The sequence below is a fragment of the Mustela erminea genome, chromosome 9, assembly GCF_009829155.1.
Source record: "Mustela erminea isolate mMusErm1 chromosome 9, mMusErm1.Pri, whole genome shotgun sequence".
Classification (NCBI taxonomy): Eukaryota; Metazoa; Chordata; class Mammalia; order Carnivora; family Mustelidae; genus Mustela; species Mustela erminea.
Window position 1 is genome coordinate 8,453,663 of NC_045622.1, and position 19,461 is coordinate 8,473,123.

At 45.9% G+C, this 19,461-nt stretch overlaps 1 protein-coding gene across 4 annotated transcripts in view; it reads left to right on the forward strand.

Annotated features, from left to right (window-relative positions):
- Window positions 1-19,461, forward strand: part of SIK2 (salt inducible kinase 2) — a 125,748-nt gene that overhangs the window by 94,160 nt on the left and 12,127 nt on the right. For all 4 annotated transcript variants that reach the window (XM_032358851.1, XM_032358852.1, XM_032358853.1 and 1 more), the window contains exons 5-9: window positions 7,418-7,542; window positions 7,969-8,092; window positions 9,642-9,862; window positions 11,180-11,332; window positions 18,165-18,329. In XM_032358851.1, coding sequence (XP_032214742.1) covers window positions 7,418-7,542; window positions 7,969-8,092; window positions 9,642-9,862; window positions 11,180-11,332; window positions 18,165-18,329 — 788 coding nt within the window. The remainder of the gene's footprint in view (window positions 1-7,417; window positions 7,543-7,968; window positions 8,093-9,641; window positions 9,863-11,179; window positions 11,333-18,164; window positions 18,330-19,461) is intronic.

Consider the following 19,461-nt stretch of genomic DNA (forward strand, 5'->3'; position numbering starts at 1 on the left):
CAACCCTAGACCTGCTGAATCAGAATCTGCGTTTTAGCACATTGTCCAGGTTGTTGGTGTGACTGCTCGCCTTTGATCTGTTTCCTTCCAGCAAGGACAACAGAATTCTTTTGTGCTTGGTTCCCAGCAGAATCACGAGGATCAGTTCATTTACTCAGTTTAAGGTCCCGTTATTCCTAAAACAATGGACCTTTGCTAATGATATTTGGGCACAGATAACTTAGGTAATTTAGTGATGACAGTTACAACAATTGGCATTTGTTGTCAGTAAGCTACAGGTCAGTCACTTTCAAAATAAGCAGACAGTAATAGCCCTTCTAGTACCGTTTTCAAATATATCCGTAGTCTGTTACTGGTTAGTTAGATAAGACGTAATTAGAGGACTCAGCTTTTGAGGCTAAGTTCATTTTCATGAGATTCCATCAACAGTGACTGAATCAATTCTGTGGTTGTGCAAACCCTCTCTTCTGTAGACCTCTTAAGCCACAAAGAAAGCAGGTGAGAGAATATGGAAATCCTGGGAAATCTCAAAACCATTGTTAAGAGTAAAACCCCTAGAGAACTTGCGTTCGTGTTAGGGGTGTGGGCACACGTCATCTCACATGAAAAGACAAGATGTCTATTCAGCACACTGTGCATTCCTGTAAAGACTGTGGATTCCTAAAATGAATGTAGGTATATATTTCTGACATTTACTTTGTAAACAATTATTTCCATCCCTAATGAAGGATGCTGTTGACATAGCATCTAATAGCGCAGAGAAGAGAAAGCCGTCTCTTGCCAAGTTCCGCTGGCAGAGGGTTAAATTAGAAAACCTCTGCTCTCTACGAATGTAAAAGATTTTTCCTGGCTTTATGACAGCCTTACCTCCTGCTCTGAGTTGGACTCAACTTCTCTGGCTAGTGATATTCTTGGAACAGCTGTGATATAGTGAAAAACAAAAACAAAAAAACACCTGGCTTGCAGTTTAAAAAACCTGTATTTGAATGCTGGCTAAGCCACTCATAGCTAGCGATAACTTGGGCAAGTCATTTAACCACTTTGAGCTTCAGTTTCCCTGTCTATAAGACATGGACAGTCACATCTCACGGGGCTGTTATCACAATTAAATGAAATAATATATATTTTAAAAATACCAGGTATGTAATGCCTGATCCAGTGTAGGCATGACACAAATGTTTTTTGGATTTGATGATAACTTCTAAACCATGTTGAAGGATAAATTGTCATTTGTTTCTAAAACTTCTCATGATTTCATATTGAACTTTCTTAAAATTAAGAGAATCTTTAAGAAAGATTTTTTTTCCTACTATGTTTAAGAATGTTGAAAATCATGATTGATCTGACAAACTTAAGGTGTGTTATAAGGGCAAGTTCAGTTACTCCCCACACAAATGACAAATTACTGCAGAGGAAAGAAACTTTTTTATATTCAGAATTTTGTCAGAGTTGCTCAATCTTGTATGAATAAAAATAGTATCAAAATAACATTAGACTGAACCCTGGATTGGAGTGAGAAGTAGCAGTATGAATTCATGGGATTTTTAAAAATACATACACATACAGAAAGGTACAAGAATAAATATGGGGGGTGTATACATATATTTTAGCATTTGTACATATATTTCCTAACTCTCCCACTGACAGGGCCTAGAAGCAGTGACATCCAGCTACAATCAGTACATCTAGGTCCTAGTCTTGGTTCTCTGTAAAAGGAACCAAGGATCCTTGGGAAGGTGGCTGATTCCAGAGCTGCGGTAGGGAAAAGAGAAAATGAGCCTGGAACTTCTTCTGGTGCCAGAGATAAGGAAATACTTAAAATGACATTTTAAAAGGATGAGGGCATGCTGAAAGGATACAGAAGCCAGCCTGAACTAGCTCTTCATGGCCAAAGCTGGAACTATTTGAGCACCAAATAAATAATCGTACTGAATTATAACTAAGAATAAAATAAACGCTCGTGACAAATACAATGACAATATGATAAAAAATAAATGATTTAATGAATAAATGAAAGGGGAAGAAGGGCAACTCTTCCTTAAAGAAGAATTATAATTAAGAAGTGTAGAAGACGTGGGGAACATTAAAACTCACCCCTAGAACACCACAGTAATCATTGCTGCAGTCAAGGTCTACCAGTGAACGCTAAAGTGATGGGTGGAAAGTTCGAGAAACAGGATCCGTATAGTCTCAATGTATCTCTTCTAATGTATTAATTACAAAAGGTAAAAGAGTAACTTGACAATGGGGACACCCAGCAGAAATCACCTTAATCAAGAGATCAGGGGACCTGCCCCCACCCCAGTAATTAGACATAATACCATGCATCCCCTGATACAGTGCACTGAGAAGAGCACCTCATCTTTTGATGGTCTTCCCCAAAATCCATAATCTTTACCCAGTCATGAGGAAACACCAGGCAAAACCAGACTGAGAAACAGGCTACAAAACCTGTGACCTGTATGGTTCAGGGTGAGGGAAGGCGGAAGAATGGAGGCAGATTGGGGAAGCCTAAGGAGGCAGGACCACTGGATGCGCCGTGGAATCCAGAGCGGAGGGGCATGTTTGTGAGAAACCGGTGCTGTCTTCCTAAGGCCCGTAGCTTAGTTAATAGTACTGAGTCAGTGTTACTTTCTTAGTTTTGATCATTTTGCTAATACGGTTACAGAAAATGTTAGCATTAGGGGAAGTGAGGTTAAGGGCATAGGGAGTCCTTACTGTATTGTTCCAACTCTTCTGGAAATCTAAAATGATTGCAGAATTGACGGTTAAATAATACTGAAGTGAATCCAGCATTGCGTGGTGCAAGTTTTATGGTGGAAAACAGAACACGAAATGTCTGAGGGACACAGCAGCCATCCCTGTAGGTGTTAACTTGCAGGCCACGTATGAGGTTGGGCTGGTGTTTCGTTTCCAGCAAGGCCAGGCTGGACCAGAGGAGGCTGCCCAAGTTCCTGTCTTCCTAATGGTTTCACGAAGTCAGATGATAACGTTGGGGTCTTCTGTTATCCTCTGTCACTGGGAGGCACTCGTCTGTATTCGCACAGTGGTTGACACACGTACGCATTCGTCGGTTCAATGGAGGAATGAATTTGGTTGGCACAGTGAACACTAACCCCTGCATTTGAATAGAAGGCAGCCGCTTCCATGGCGCTTCGCTCTCGCTCACCTCTCACGTCCTTCAGACGCTGTTAAGCAGAAAGCTGCAGACTGGGGCGCCTGGGTGGCTCAGCGGGTTAAGCCTCTGCCTTCGGCTCAGGTCATGATCTCAGGGTCCTGGGATCAAGCCCCACATGGGGCTGTCTGCTCAGCAGGGAGCCGGCTTCCCTTCCTCTCTCTCTGCCTACTTGTGGTCTCTGTCAAATAAATAAATAAAAATTAAAAAAAAAAAAAAAGGAAGCTGCAGACTGTGAATAAAGCACATTCGCCAGGTTCCTGTGAAGAAATAAAAGGGCTTTTATTTTTAAGTGCCTTTCCATTGCCGCTTGTTAAACCTGACAATTATTAACTTGCTCACAAATAGCTGCGTATCCCGGTGCCAAGGAAGGACACAAAGGTGGCGGCGCACCCGGAGGGCTCTTCGCCACACTCGCTCTCTAGCCCCGGTCTTCCGTCTTCACCGACATACTAAATGTCTACCCTCACTTTCTCCTACAGTAAGGAGCCCTCGTGGGTTTTTAAGAAGAAATCCTCTTTAGAGAGCTTAGATCCGCTTCTGGTCCGCGGTAAGCACTTAGGAAAGAGAAGATGACAGCGTAGTCATTGCAGCAAACCTTTACTCAGCAGCCGCTGTCTACAGCCCTCATGCTAAGTGCTGGGAGGACAGATGTGTATCATTTCTCCCTTCCCTTCTCTCAAGAAATGCAGTCTGATGGGGAAAATTGATAAGTAAAACAGTACGAAAAATTGCTCTTTTCCTCTCGAGTAGCTTACTCAGTATGTTTCAGTAGCATGCCTAAGGCATTATATAATATCTACTTACAAGTGTACTTGTCTGCGTATTCCCGTTCATTGTCAGTAACTCACACTCACAATAATGTGATAAAGTAGATATTGTCCCCATTTTGCAAATGAGGAGATCAAGGCTCTAAGAAGTAACTTGCCCAAGGTCACACATTTGCCCAAGCTCAGTAGACAACCCAGGATTTGATCCTAATCTACTTGACTCCAAAGTCTTCCTTAATCCATACCTCATAGGATTACAAATACAATGCTTAGTTGCTTTGACAAGGTTATAGAAGACATCTGGGGACGCCTGCATGGCTCCATCATTTAAGTGTCTGACTCTCAGTCTCCGCTTGGGTCTTAATCTTAGGGTCGTGGAGTTCAAGTCCCACATCAGGCTTCACACTGGACATGGATGGAGCCTACTTAGTAGTAATAATAATAATAATGACATCTGCATGTATGCTACTGTAATAACTCTGGTGAACCTATTGTCTTTTGGCATTTCTTTCAATGTTGCTACTGGCTCGAGTTTTATTTTCTTCAGTTCCCTACAGGAAACAGAAACAAACATCTACTTAGTACCACTCTCCTTATATGTTAACAGGCACTTTCCTTGTCTTGTGTCTTGTGTCTTGTGTAAAGCCACAGTTGAGACTGTACCACAGGCACAGCTCTGCTCTCCTAGCTCTTGCTCTCTTCTTGCCTGTAAGGTGCACCAGTGAGAGCCTCTGTAGTAAGGAGACCAGGCCACCAGGCCCTGTCACTCCTTTGAGATGACACTTTCCACCAGATTCCAGGGAAGGCCAGATTGTAGGAGTTCCACAATGGTTCTTGAGATATTAAAACTTCACAGTGCTATTTGGAGGGCACCCTCAACTTACGTGAGCTAAAACTCACCCTGGGATGATGGTTTAAAGGACAGCAATTATTGGACCTACTTCAGCATCTCCGAACACACATCTTAGAGCTTCTGGTGCTTATCTGTGTGAGTGAAATTAACATTTTCCTCTTCGAATGTTATTTGAACATCTAGTCCTTGACTCATTGGAGAGTATAGTTTTTCTAGAAAATTAGAAATGCGCATCGATGAGGATAGATGGGTTACGACGTCATACAGGTGGTTAGTCGTGGAGGTGGACTTGAGAGGACGAGGCCTCTCCGACGGTTCTTTTGTAAGCAGAGTGTAGGACTGAGCTGTGGTCCCATTATGAAGGGAGAGGCTGTCATTGCCTCCTCCTCCTGGGTGCCAGGGGCAGAGCCGGTGTTGTTCCACCAGGTGTAGACGGTGCCTGAGGCTCTTCCCCACATGCACCCTCAGTTGTCTTCTGAACCCTCAGGGTTCTCTGCACTTCTCTGCCCTTCCTGTACACGTCCTTGAAGTATCACCTCCTGCAGGGCAGTAGTTGATAATGATGGCTTCGCCGAAGAGGGGAGCTGACACTTGACATCTGTGCCCACGCACGCTACATGTTCAGTCTCCTTTCACCCTCACAGCACCCTGTCTGGGTGGGTGGATCGTCACTACATTTATAGATATCGAAACTTGGGTTCGGGGAAGTTAAGCCATCTACGAAGGCGACCTGAAGCTAAAAAAGTGGGAAAACTGCTTCAGTTCCCAGAACTTGAGAGACCGTACTCTGCCGCGAGGCTGTGGTGTTGGGATGGGGACTGCTTTCGTGGTCACTACTGCTTGCCACCAGCGTGCATGTCCGTGAGCTACGAGAACGCTCCACCAACAGCGTGCCGTGTGCCATAGTCTCAAGGGGTGACTCGAGTGCGGGTCTGTGTCACCTCACTGACCCTCACGACAGCTCAGCGACTGCAGGTGGTTATTACTTCAGCTTTACACATGGGGACACCGAGGCTCAGAGACTGACACAAAGTCACTTAGCCAGTGAGTCTGGAGCTGGCAGTTTGATCCACTCCTCTTAGAACACTTTTACCTTGTTTTTTGAAGATTGATTCGTTCTAGAGAGAGAGAATGTGCACAAGTGGGTAGGGGCAGAGGGAAAGGAGGAGAGAGAGTCTCAAGCACAGCCCAATGCGGGCCTCATCTCAGGACCCCGAGATCATGACCTGTGCTGAAATCAAGAGTCGGGCTCTCAACCAGTTGTGGCACCAGGCGCCCCTTGGGACACCTCTGAAGCTCACTGTCCAGGCGGCACCGGCCACTAGCTGGGAGTAGAGCCCGTTTCCGTCACGAAGGCCGTGTTCTCCTGCCAGGAATGTTTACAACAACATAAGATGATACTCGTGTAACTTAAAAAATAGTAGGAATTTGTGTCCTCAATAAGAGTATCAGACTAGGTGAGCACTTAGCAAAAGGGCACAAGCTTGCATTTCTACCAGAACTCCCTGAAATTTGTCTTCTGGAATTTCCCTGCACAGAGAGGGCATCTGAGTACGGTGTTTCCAGAGTGCTCGCTGTGTGTCAGAGCTGCAGACTCAGTGTGACTAATGTCGTAAAAGGAAGACCATTGACTCTTGCGAGGTGTAATGCCACTGCAGCCCGTCACTGAGTGAATGAGGGATGCTGGTGAGGGGGGGCTGTGGCTGGCGGGCCGGAGAGCGACACCTGGTAACCAGCTGTCCAGACGCGTAGCTGCCTAAATCAGAATGCGTGGGCCAGCACGTAGGGAACTGTTACTCAGTTGCCTTAAAAGGTTTTTGTCTTGCTACTCTGGGTAACGGCTGTAAGAGCAGCCAGTCACTCAGTTGTGTTTAGGGAAAATCTTAAAATTTTACTCATTTGCTTATTCCTTATAGACTACAAAAGATAAAGAGTTCTTGGGGTGCTTGGCTGGCTTGGTAAAGTGTGTGGCTCTTGATCTCGGGGTCATGAAGTCAAACCCCATGTTGGGCATAGAGCTCATGGAAAAAAAAAATTTTTTTTAATTAAAAAAAATGAAGAACTAGGGGCGCCTGGGTGGCTCAGTGGGTTAAAGCCTCTGCCTTCGGCTCAGGTCATGATCCCAGAGTCCTGGGATCGAGACCGGCATCCAGTTCTCTGCTCAGCAGGGAGCCTGCTTCCCCCTCTCTCTCTGCCTGCCTCTCTGCCTACCTGTGATCTCTGTCTGTCAAATAAATAAATAAAATCTTTAAAAAAAAAAAAAAATGAAGAACTCTTAATCATGGAGTAATTGAAATTCTATAATTTCCTAATTCAAGTTGGTTGTCCACACCAATGGATCTTCTTTCAGCCTTAAAAATACATGATCTATAAAGTCTTTTACCAACCTCTCACTCATTCTCTTTGAGAAGAAAACTTCATTTATTTATATATTCATTCAACAAATACCTATGAAATACTTGATATCTTCTAGTCATTGTGCTCAGAGCCAGGGACACGGCCCAAGGTAGACGCCGTAGCAGGTGCTGCTGTCGATACAGCATCTTGTAAAATTTAATACAAGATGTGCAGTGTGATTGAGAATATAGATGAAAGTAACATTTATTTCCATCCCAATAGATTTCGGTTTTGGAAATTTCTTTAAAAGTGGCGAACTGCTGGCAACCTGGTGTGGCAGCCCCCCTTACGCAGCCCCGGAGGTCTTTGAAGGGCAGCAGTACGAGGGACCGCAGCTGGATATCTGGGTACCTCTTTGCTTTGCTGTGTTAAATGCGTCTCTAGCGGTAATAACTGGAACTCTGGCCCATCTTTGAAGCTCTTGGTACCTAACACATAGGTAGCATTTCCCTGTCCACTGGACTGTAATTAGAGCATTTTTGAATGGGGTTCTGGGAAGAACTGCTTGGGACAGATGTTATTACTTTAATATCAGCAATAATTTAAGTAGTCATCAAAATGATTAAATTCAGATCTTTGAAAATATTTATTATAGGGTATTTTATTGCAATAGAGTGTTAGTTTTGCTTTGTTTTGTTTTGAAATTCTGAGAAAATAGTAAATCCAAATGGGTTTTTTCAGCCCATACAATTTTAAGGGCCCTGGGGATGTTGAGGGGAACAGAGTGTTTAAAGTCCTCAGTGGGAAAGTGACTGCGTTGTTTTCTTCCCTAGAGCATGGGAGTTGTGCTTTACGTCCTTGTCTGTGGAGCTCTGCCTTTTGATGGACCAACTCTTCCAATTTTGAGACAGAGAGTTTTAGAAGGAAGATTCCGGATTCCGTATTTCATGTCAGAAGGTAACCTGTTTGTCTTATTACACTTGTTCTTTACAGGATTTGTGCTCCGAATGAAACGCCTCAGTGAAGGCTTTCCTTGTTCTAAGAGTTTGGGTGCCAAACAAAGTGACTGAGTCACTTGAGAAGCCATAGAAATAAGCAGCCCCTCCGTGTAGGTGAGAGAGCTCTAGCCTTCCTGCTTGTAACTGAAAACGGAAAGCTTTCCAGGTTAAGAACGGCAAGTCTTCACATGTATAAATGTCCCCGGTTTATTTTAGACTTAGAGAAGCACCGTGTAGATAGGTTCACAACCATTTTACTCTAAGCATGAAATAGATTTTCCTGTATCCTTTGGTGAGAAGTTGCAAAATTGGGTTTTTTGATTGAATTAAAAACTGGCGAAGCTGTCGGATCAAGATGCCGGGCCCCGGCCCATCTTGGATTAGCTTGTTCCGTGCAACCTTGGGTTTTGGTTGTCATCCTTAACTCTTTCTTTCCTAGTGACGGTAGAAATACAGCTCTCTGGTAGTTGGGAGTGTAGACTTTAGAGCCAGGCTGCCTGGTTTTGATCCCGAGTTCACCACTTACGGGCGGTCTGCCCTTGACGAGTTCGTCCCCTCTCAGTGCTTCTGAGTCCTCTGTCTGCAGCATGGGAAGAGCAGCGCTGCCTGGTCCCGGCGCTGTGAGGCCGAACGGAGGTACTCTGTGTCCAGCACCTTACATGGTGCCTGGCACATCGCAGAGGGTATGAGGCTCACTTATGTGGGGTGGTAGAGGGCATGGTGTCTGCCCCGAGAATAAGTTGGTGCCCGAGTCCCAGCCGTGCAGTTTTTGTGATATAATCAGAAGTAACTAATGCTTTGTGTGCGTTTCTCTCAGCTGCGCTGACTGGAGAAGAGCAGCAGGCCGCGGGAGGGCGGCCTCACACACACAGCCCCACAGAGGTGCAGCAGCCTCACAAGGGCCCGGGGCTCCGTGGGGGCGCTCCTTGTAGCGGGAGGCTGGCTTTTGTCTTCGGCTGAACCTAAGGCTGTGTCTAGATCTTTTAACTCGAGAAATTTGATAGAAAGTTTCATTTAGCACCAAACTGGACAGACCTACACCCTCCTGATTTATCTTTCTTTCTTTCTGTCTGTCTTTCTTTTTTAAGATTTTACCCATTTATTTGACAGAGATCACAAGTAGGCAGAGAGACAGGCAGAGAGAGGAGGAAGGAGGCTCCCCGCTGAGCAGAGAGCCCAATGTGGGGCTCGATCCCAGGACCCTGGGATCATGACCCGAGCCAAAGGCAGAGGCTTAACCCACTGAGCCACCCAGGCACTCCCCCGCTCCTGATTTTCTGAAGTACTCATTCACGGTGGTGGTTACTTTTGTGTCAGCATTCACCATGGGAACCTGACCGCTACAGCTGGCTTTCATGTGTTCCTTTATTCATTTGACCTTCTGCTTTCCAGTGGGCACTGTGGAGGACACAGAGATTAATGCCATTGTGCAGAGTCACATGAGTCAAGCCAGTACCCGGAAGTACAAGGTGATTTACCTGACTTTCATAACATTGTGTTTTCCGTAGATTGTGAGCACCTTATTCGAAGGATGCTGGTGCTGGACCCATCCAAACGGCTAACGATAGCTCAAATCAAGGAGCATAAATGGATGCTCGTAGAAGTTCCTGTACAGAGACCTGTTCTCTATCCACAAGGGCAAGAAAATGAGCCATCCATTGGGGAATTTAATGAACAGGTTCTGCGACTGATGCACAGCCTCGGAATAGATCAGCAGAAAACCATCGAGGTAAAGTGACCAGAGATTTGACTGACAGTCTTTTGGCACAGCCACCCCCGCACCTGGGCGTTTATATGGGATTGGGGAAAGACAAAGACGGAAACTTATCAAAGTAGACAATTTCTTTTAAGATGAAGCATGAAGTTTCATCCAGGGCGTGAGCTAGTCTATATGGATCATAGATGTACAGCTTGGGAACAAGGCTGAGGGCTGACCGGGAAGCAGGGAGAGCCCGCATCATGTTTAGGAAAGCCAGAGGCCAAGCGGGCAGAAACAGGTGGATTCCAGAATCGGAATACTCCAGGTCGTAGAAAGGAGAGGGCTGTGAGCCTGGGAAACTCCCCCTCACTTTTATTTCTGCCCGTTAAGTAGTTAACGTATTCCTAGGAGAAACACATTTATTACCTCCACAGCAGTGCTCTCATGGAGCATAACGCGAAAGAATACAAAATGCCTCTTGTGAACTTCAAGTGCTCCAAGCTGTGCTGCGGCGATGAAGCCAGGCTGGCTCCCCTGCTCAGCTCGTCCCGCGCTCAGCGGCCTTTCTGTCCCCGCCACGAAGCAGATCTAGGACGCAGCTGGGAGGGCAGCCTATGGGCCCTGCTTCCTGCCTGGCGTGCTCTGAACCTGGGGCGCCCTGCGGGGCAGCCCTGCGGACGGTTCGGTGGGATTAGAAGCCAGGGAGCAGCTGTTCCTGCGTTCTGCTGGGACCCTGGGAAAGCTGGCCAGCGAGGGATGTGAAAAATTGGGAAGCAACTTTATTTTCAAGGCTTCAGGAGGGTGGGACCACAAAAACAAGAGGAAAAAATTACCTAAGAACGGAGACACGGTGTCTCTCCATCCAGCCTCCCAGTGTTACTCTCCAGCCCAAAAGAACACCAGAAATTTCCCCAAAGACTTTAATCATTCACTGCAGAGTTTGCAACAGTTGGGACTTGTGTTGAAGTTAGGGAATTCGAGCTTGTGGGCCCAGGTTGTAAGCGACCGTACCCCGTAGTCACAGCTCAGGGATGGGACCCTGTGGCAGCTCTGGGAACTTGTGACCCAAGACAGCGGTGGCATTTTTCCTGCACGCAGAAAAGCAAGTACAGCCTGTTACTCTGAAAGGGCCAGTCACTTAGAGGCCTCAGCCTTCGTGTAGTCAGTTCTGGAAACTCAGAACTGTCTGTCTTCCTCCTGAATTCTGGAACAGCTTTCATTCTAGACACACTTCGTTTGCTACTCTGTCTTCAGGAACACATGATTTCTCCTGCTTTTTCAGAAAGCTGTAGCTCACTACACTGGTCCTTACGCTTCTCCGCCTTCGGCACTTGTTTTCTCTTTCAGTCTTTGCAGAACAAGAGCTACAACCACTTTGCTGCCATTTATTACTTGTTGGTGGAGCGCCTGAAATCACACCGGAGCAGTTTTCCCGTGGAGCAGAGACTCGACGCCCGCCAGCGGCGGCCCAGCACCGTGGCTGAACAGACCGTTGCCAAGGTAACGCCGCATTAGCCCGTGGTCTCATCTTGCAGGTGCCTGTTCCCAGGTTTGACACATTCTCCATCTTGTCGTACAACAAAGGGTTAGGATCTCATCTACAAGTGGTTCTTCTGTAAGGTTTCTACCCGTCACTTCCTAGATCCTCAAATGTTTTAGCATCTTCCTATTTCTTTTCTTTTTTAAGATTTTATTTCTCTATTCTACAGAGAGAGAGACAGAGCACGAGCATGAGCAGGGGGCAGAGGAGGCAGAGGGAGAGGGAGAGGCAGACTCCCCGCTGGGCAGGGAGCCCAATGTGGGGCTCGATCCAGAGATCCTGAAATCGTGACCTTAACCAACTGAGCCACCCAGGTGTCCCTGCATCTTCCTGTTTCTAAGGATTAATCTTATTTCAAACAGTTTTTTTTTTCCTTTAGAAAAAGAGTTTTCTCATCTTTAATCATTGACTGATGGTGAGAATCAATATAACTAGCCTGTACACTCAATTCCACTTAACAAATTTTTACTGAGATTTAGCCTATGCAAGCTTCTGTTCTTAGGCATGATAAGGGATGGGCTGCATAAAACCCGGACATGGCCCTCAGAGATCAGAGACATGACAGTGTAAAAGCAAAGTAAGACATCATATAAATAACCACCATTCCAAACAGAGAAAGGTAAATGTGGGAGAACCAGCGCGGGCAAACAGGAGGGCGACACATGTGCCTAGGAGAGGCTTCGTGGGAGACTTGGCATTTCCGACGGAGCTCAGATCTTCAGGGATGTGTAGGCCTCTGCTGGGGAGAGGCAGGAGTTGAAGGCATTGTGCGTAGGCAGCAGAAGCACTCAGTGGGCAGGCGTAGGGAGCTGACCTGAAGCGCACAGGGAAACGAAGAAGTTGGCATGGGGAGCTGAAGCCGTGCCATGAAGGGCTTCGGATGCCAAGGGAGGGAGTTGACGTACAGTTCAGGAAATAGCGCAGAACGACTGGAGACGGATATGATACAGTCATACCCAGGCTTTACCCAGACTCCTCTGTGACATCAGGACAGGGAAGAGAAGAGCGTAGGGGAAAGCAGTGAGGAGCTTGGGTAACGCGGTGCTGGCGAGTGCAGAATGGAGGGGTGAGCGCAGGGTCACCTCGGGCGGACTCCGGATGGACCCAGCGGTGGCTGACGGAGGCAGCGCAACTCGCTGCTCAACGCAAGTGCTCCGGAGCCAGCCCCGATTCAGCCCTCGCCTGCTGCCTGACCTTCGGGAAGTTCCTTCAGGCCTTTCTGTGCCTCAGTTTCCCAAACTATAAAATGGGGGAAATTGAAGAACATTCTAATGTTTGAATTAGTTGATAACTGCGCAACACTTAGAATGTGCCCACATGTGTCAGTTCTATAAAGTAAGATGGAAACGTTGGGGAGGAAGGGACAGCAGTGACTTAGAGATGACTCTGTTCCCGGGCCCGAGGCTGGGAGAGTAAGTGGTGGTGCTGACTTGGTTACTTGAAGCGAAGAATAGATCTGGATCCCAGGACGGGGGCTGAGGCCAAAGGGAGTCGGAAAATCATCTATGTAGAGGTTGAGAAGAGGCATGTGGTTCATTCGTACAATCCATTAGGACTTCCTCCACTTTTGTGAGTGCTTACTTTCTGTCAAGGGCAAGGAAGAGCAGAGAAGTTCTGACTTTTTGTATTTTGTGTTTGGCAGTTTTATAAAGTTTATAGGCATTACTAGAATTTTGCATTGGCTTCGACAGAACATGGGCGGGGGAGGGGGGAACCAAAGGATTAACATCTTGATTTTAGTAGGCAAATGGTATACACTGTTACACACACTTTAACGTATAAAACAATGTGAATATTGACACTAACATGAGCAACACATGGAGAAAGTTCAGGTCTTTGGATTAGAGTGTCTTGGAGCATTTGGAGTCCTTCAGTGATCAATCGTATTGCTTTCAAGAGGGGAGGGGATAAAATGAGAACTCCTCGGTTGGGTTAGTGAAAGTGAGATGCAGTGGTACCCCTTCCCACTGGAAAACGGTGCCAGGCAGAAGGACAAGAAGCAAGAAAGCCCCCAGTGCTCACGGGCTTTCCCTCCCAGTTGTCTTTATTCTTGTTCATATTACGCAAGCAGGGATATGGGGTTACATACATGATCGACCCCGGGCTCGTGCACATTACTGCACATGATTGCCTTTCTTCTCTAAGCGGGAAGCAGATTCCCTGGGAGAGCTCAAATTATGTGAAATTCGGCTGAGAGTTCAGAGGTATAACATGTCTTCCTGTGTTTGATAATCTGTTTTATTACCAACCACCACATGAATTCTTCTCCTGTTACGTATTGACCTAAGTTGTCATAGAAAGCTCCTTACTGGGACTGAAAAATGTGTCTCATTCAAGTAGAGTCTTCAGGTCCCTTCGCAGACTTGTCTAGAGAGCCTCTGGGTGCTCGGGAGCAGCCCTGGGACTGGAGAAGGCGCCCCTCCCCTGAGAGTCCACACTTGGGTGTGGTTGAACCTGCAGAGAAATGGCTTTCTCTCCGCTTCAAGCTGAGTAGCACCTTCTCGCTTTAGTTCTTTGTTCTGCTGTTGGCTTGAACAGTGCAGAGCCCGCATTAGTTGGTAGAGCCGTAGGAAATTGGGGAGGTAACGTGATCCCGTGCAAAGATCACATGAGCTGTGGAATCACGCAGACCTTGGGTTCCAAACTGAGCTGAGCGACTGGCCGGCCAGCCTCTGTCGCTCAGTGTCCTTAAATACAAAAGGGAAATAGCGATGCCCCCTTCATAAGTTTGCTACAGAGATAAAATCTGGCAACTTACTGCAGGAGCTTAGCTCAGCAGATGGAGCACTTCTGTGCCGGGCTCAGTCTCCCTGCCGCCGCCTCGTCCGTTTTCCAGGACGGATGGTCCCAGTGAGAAAGGACCATTATTACTATCAAGAAGACGGTGAGAGCCCTGTCTCAGAATGATTCCGAGTACTTCTGTTTGCCATATGCTATGTAAGAAGTGTTACCTCTAGTTGACTGCAGACAGCTGTTTAGAAGAAAGACGTGTCGTGCCTGCTCTCACGAACCCCAGCTGCTAGCCCTTCCACCGCCGGTTTCTACGGCTGCAGGCGGACTGGGGTGAGCGGTCATCCCAGCTGCTCTGGAACCACTGACCAGAGCCTGCCCTCTACAGCTGTAAGAAAAAGCATGGTGTGGTTGGCCCCAAGGTACCTCAGCCTTGCGGATGGTGCTTAAACCTTAAAAGGTTATTTTCCCACAGTTCTGGACACTGGAAGTCCAAGGTCAAGGTGCCAGCAAGATGAACTTCTGGTGAGAACTCTCAGCTGCCTACTCAGTGTGCCCTCACATAGCCTTTCCTCTGCACATGCAGAGAGAGAGATGTCTGGTGTCTCAGCAGGACACTAGTCCTGTCAGATTGGGAGCCCACCCTTAGGACTTCGTATTTCCTTATTACCTCCTGAAAGGCTCTCTGTCCAAATACAGTTGCACTGGGGGTTAGGGCTTTAACACACAGATGGAAGGGGTGTGGCAGCACACAATTCTGTCCCTAACCAGCACATTCCTATTGGAGCAGTAAAGATTTTCCCATGGGAGAAAACAGTATTTTCTTCGTAACGGTTATTCTAAAAAATGCAAAATCAGATTCAAGACAATAAATGCATGGTCTAAAAAGTCATTACAATTAATTAAAGGACTCACGCCCAGGTCTGTGGAGGAGAGAAGCTACAATCATACCAATATCGTTCCTTTTTGTTTGAATTTAAAACCCACCACCGTATGTCCCTTCAAATGATCATAGCAGGGGAAAAAATAGGCCATTCCTCTGCCTTTTAGACACTAGTATAGTCCTTCAGATGTTCGGCAGTGTCCATTGTGTGGACGTGAGCATGGTCTATGGCCACTCTTGAAGAAACTAGTGAGGTCAGCTTCCTTGGGATGTTAATCGTCCATCTGTGCATTAAAATGACATACTCTCTAGTCCACGCTCCAGTGCAGAGCAGGCCATTTGAATATTTTCATCCTACCTTGTTCCAGAAAGACTCCTTTAATCCCTTCAGTGATTGCAAGAATCCAAAACAAAACAGAACAAAACAACAACAAAAAAACCACCTATCATTCTGTTTCCTCTGAAGTGGTTGTCACCATCCAATGTGTTCCTCCTCTCACCATAGCAGGCTCACAGTAAGTTGTTGCTGTAGCCCAGGTTGGACATGAAATTTGTCAAGGAAAATGTGTTACGCTTGGTCTGGCATAGCATGACCCTGCCATTTAAAAGTCACAGCTGATAGAGGGCAGAAACGGAGAAGGAACAGCTCACCCTAGTAATCACATTAGTACCTCATTTCCAGTGCAATATCTTTAAATAACGCTTTGCCCTAATAATTTAAATTATTTTGCACACGAGCAGCAGCCCAATAAATTTGGGAACCAGAAATTAAAGTTCAGCTCTATCCTTTGATTGAAAAGCTGATGATAAGGGTAAGAAGAACACACGAAATATACTTTATTGAAACTTTACATTCTACATTATGACATGAGGACTTAAAAAATTAATGACTTAAAATTAATGAGGACTTAAAAAATTAATGACTTAAAATTAAATGACTAACACTTGAAAGGAAAAAGGAGCTGTTTAGCCTCAAAAGTAGCCCAGGAAATAAGAGTGAAGAATGATGATGTAAGAAAAGCCTTTTCTTTATCATGCTCAGTGTTGTTCACAATGTACTTTTTTTTTCTGATTTTACCATCCATATGATACAACACTTGGCTATTGCTACTTTATTCCTTGTCTCACACAGCACATCTAATGATGTTAATGTTGGACTGTACCAAACATAAGGTATATTCTAAATATATTCAAAGTGTATTCAAATAGAAGGTACATTTCTAACGCACCCCCCATTGTCGAAAACCATCCACCCAAAATCTTAACAGAGAACCGTTAGACAATAACTGAGAACAGAATTATGCATTTGCAGACTAATCCCTGTGATCTTTTCACGACTTTAGAAGGAAGGAGAAGGGCAGAATTAACATGACTAAGTGAACGACCTTTCATGTTACCTTTTGCAGTCCTAACTTCACTGTGAAATAGGTATTGTGCCCTTTTCTGGGTAAAGGAAATGGGACTCGGAGAGGTTAGGTAGTTCACACAGTTCGGGCTGGAGCCAGGACTCAGACCAGGTCTCTGGAGGAGAGAAGCTACAATCATACTAATATCATTCCTTTTTGTTTGAATTTAAAACTCACCACCCTATGTCCCTTTATTAGAGCAGGGAAAAAATAGGCCATTCCTCTGTCTTTTAGACACTAGTATGTTCCCTGAGATGTTTGACAGTGTCCATTATGTTCAAAAGACATCTAATAAATTATTCTACTAGCTCCGAAGAGATAGGAGGGAAGAATTACCCAGTAATTTCATCTTTAAAATCAATCTTTGCAGGGGCGCCTGGGTGGCTCAGTGGGTTAAAGCCGCTGCCTTCGGCTCAGGTCATGATCCCAGGGTCCTGGGATCGAGCCCCACATCGGGCTCTCTGCTCAGCAGGGAGCCTGCTTCTTCCTCTCTCTCTGCCTGCCTCTCTGCCTACTTGTGATCTCTCTGTCAAATAAATAAATAAAATCTTAAAAAAAAAAAAAAAATCAATCTTTGCCCCCAAAAACATCAAATCCTTTCCAGTTGTCCTCAAGAAAGATTCTGTTACATGGTTTTTTAAATTATATTTTTAGGGACGCCTGGGTGGCTCAGTGGGTTAAGCCTCTGCCTTTGGCTCAGGTCATGGTCCCAGGGTCCTGGGATCGAGCCCCACGTCGGGCTCTCTGCTCTGCAGGGAGCCTGCTTCCCCCTCTCTCTCTGCCCGCCTCTCTGCCTACTTGTGATCTCTCTCTCTGTCAAATAAATAAAATCTTTTAAAAAATTATATTTTTAAAGATTTTTTTCTTTGACGCTGAGAGGGAATGGGAGTGGAGGAAGAGACAGAAGGGTAGCAGACTCCCCGCTTAGCACGGAGCCTGACTTAAGGCTCGATCCCACGACCCCGAGATCATGACCTAAGCCAAAACCAATAGTCAGATGCTCCAACCACCTGAGCCACCCAGGCACGCCTTTATGATTTTTTAAAAGAAGAGTTTGTAATTTTTGTTTACTTAGCATTGTTAACAAATGAGACGTGAAAATGGGCTTAAAACCATCTGGAGCTTTCTCCAGTAGGTTCACTTCAGAAACATAAGTTGCTCGGCAATAAGCATCTCGCTTTCCGCTGGGCCAACAGGCTATGTTCGTTTTCTGCACCTCCTTGGAAGGAGGATACCCCCGTCACCTCCAAGAAACTGCCACTTCTCTGCCACTTCATTTCTTCCTCTGCACACATACCCTTGTCAGGAATTATATACCATCTCCCCCCACCAGAAAAACAAAGTGCAGTACATTTTGTGTTCCAGGTGAGAGAGAGTGTGTGTCTGTCTGTCTGTCTGTCTATATGTGTGCGTACCCCTGATTCCATTCGTTGCTCTGAGACATGGGAACTTTTCTATTCTTTATATCTTTCCACGGTGATATACTTAAGAATATAGACAATATAGGTTTGTTGAACAGCATTCTTAGGTTCTTTGCAGAAACCAGCTTTCTTGTCTGTGTGAAAGTTAGGCACCTCCTGCGGAACAGGAAGGAACAGACTGCCTCACATCGGTACCTGTACCACATATATATTTTATCAAATTTTTTTCTGAGGTTCTAACAAATAACGGCTTATTCTTTAGTTTACCAGGAAGAGTTATTTTACTCCAACAATTTTGTGTTTTTGTATGGAAAGTAGTAACGTTTCCAAACTGTTCTTGCCATATTTTCAGGCCCAGACGGTGGGGCTGCCGGTGACCGTGCACTCACCCAGCGTGCGGCTGATGCGGTCCGCCCTCCTCCCACAGGCGTCCAACGTGGAGGCCTTTTCATTCCCAGCATCCGGCTGCCAGGCGGAAGCAGCATTTATGGAAGAAGAGTGTGTCGACACGCCAAAGGTACGGACGTGTTTGAAAGACTCTGAGCTTGCTGGTTGGCCGGGCCCTCGCTTTGGTCCACGAGTGTTGTACTTTGGCTTTGTTGACCTTTGTCATTTCCTTAAGTCACTCAGGAGTGTTGTTTTTGTGCAGAAGACCTGAGGAAAACATCCAGGCCAAACCTGGCTCTCCTGTCCTCTTATCATTGTGGCTGTTGCATAACTCTTTAGACCTTCTGTGTACTTTCCAAAATCCTTCTTTCCCTTTCCTTAACCAGTCCCTTCCCTCCTCAGGTTTCTAGATCCCTCTTAGGTGTGAGATTAAAAAAAAATTGTTATTCTGAAAACAAAAGTAATTTTTGTGCAGAGTTGGGCTTTGTATGTTATCATTGCCTCTTATCTGCGTGCGGGCTGCAGCTGCAAAGTGACGGCCGTCTTGTTTGGTTCAATTTAATCTTAAGGTTTTATTTATTTATTAGAGAGAGAGAGAGAAAGCACAAGCAGGAGGAGGGGCAGAGGGAGAAGCAGGGACCCTGGGATCATGACCTGAGCTGACGGCAGACCCTTAACCAACTGAGCCACCCAGGTGCCCCTGTTCATTGTTTTGTTTGTTTTCGTCCTTTTGAGTATACGTGATGGAGATAAGTTTATCCTCGTATCCTGCGTGAAGTTGGCTTGTAGCACATGGGTGATGATAGCTTCTCTCACGTATGGGGTGCTTATTCATCCATGTTTTATCTACTTAGCCTCAAGCGGTGTCCAGAGGCTTGTGTTAATGGGCAGACCTTGGAGTGTGTTCAGAGTAGACTCTGTTCCTCCACCAGTTGTGAACTTGGGTGGGGTGACTGCTTCGAACCTCTGTGTTCTGTAAAACAAGAATACCCAACTCTGTGAGCCTCTCGGGAGGGTCGAGATCGTGTGTGTGAGATTCTCGGCGTATTGTAAACACTCATTATTGGCTTCCTGTCTTTTTAGCTGCTTTAGGTGATGAGAGGATAATTCAGACATGAGTTTTGCCTCCAAGGGGACAGTCTAGCGGAGGAGACAGGAGAACTAGAGCACAGGGCCAAGCGATGACTAAATTGACAAATATCATCAGTCCCTTAAAGAAATGTAAATCCAAGAGCGACAAGCCTGGGAGGAAGCAGGGGAAG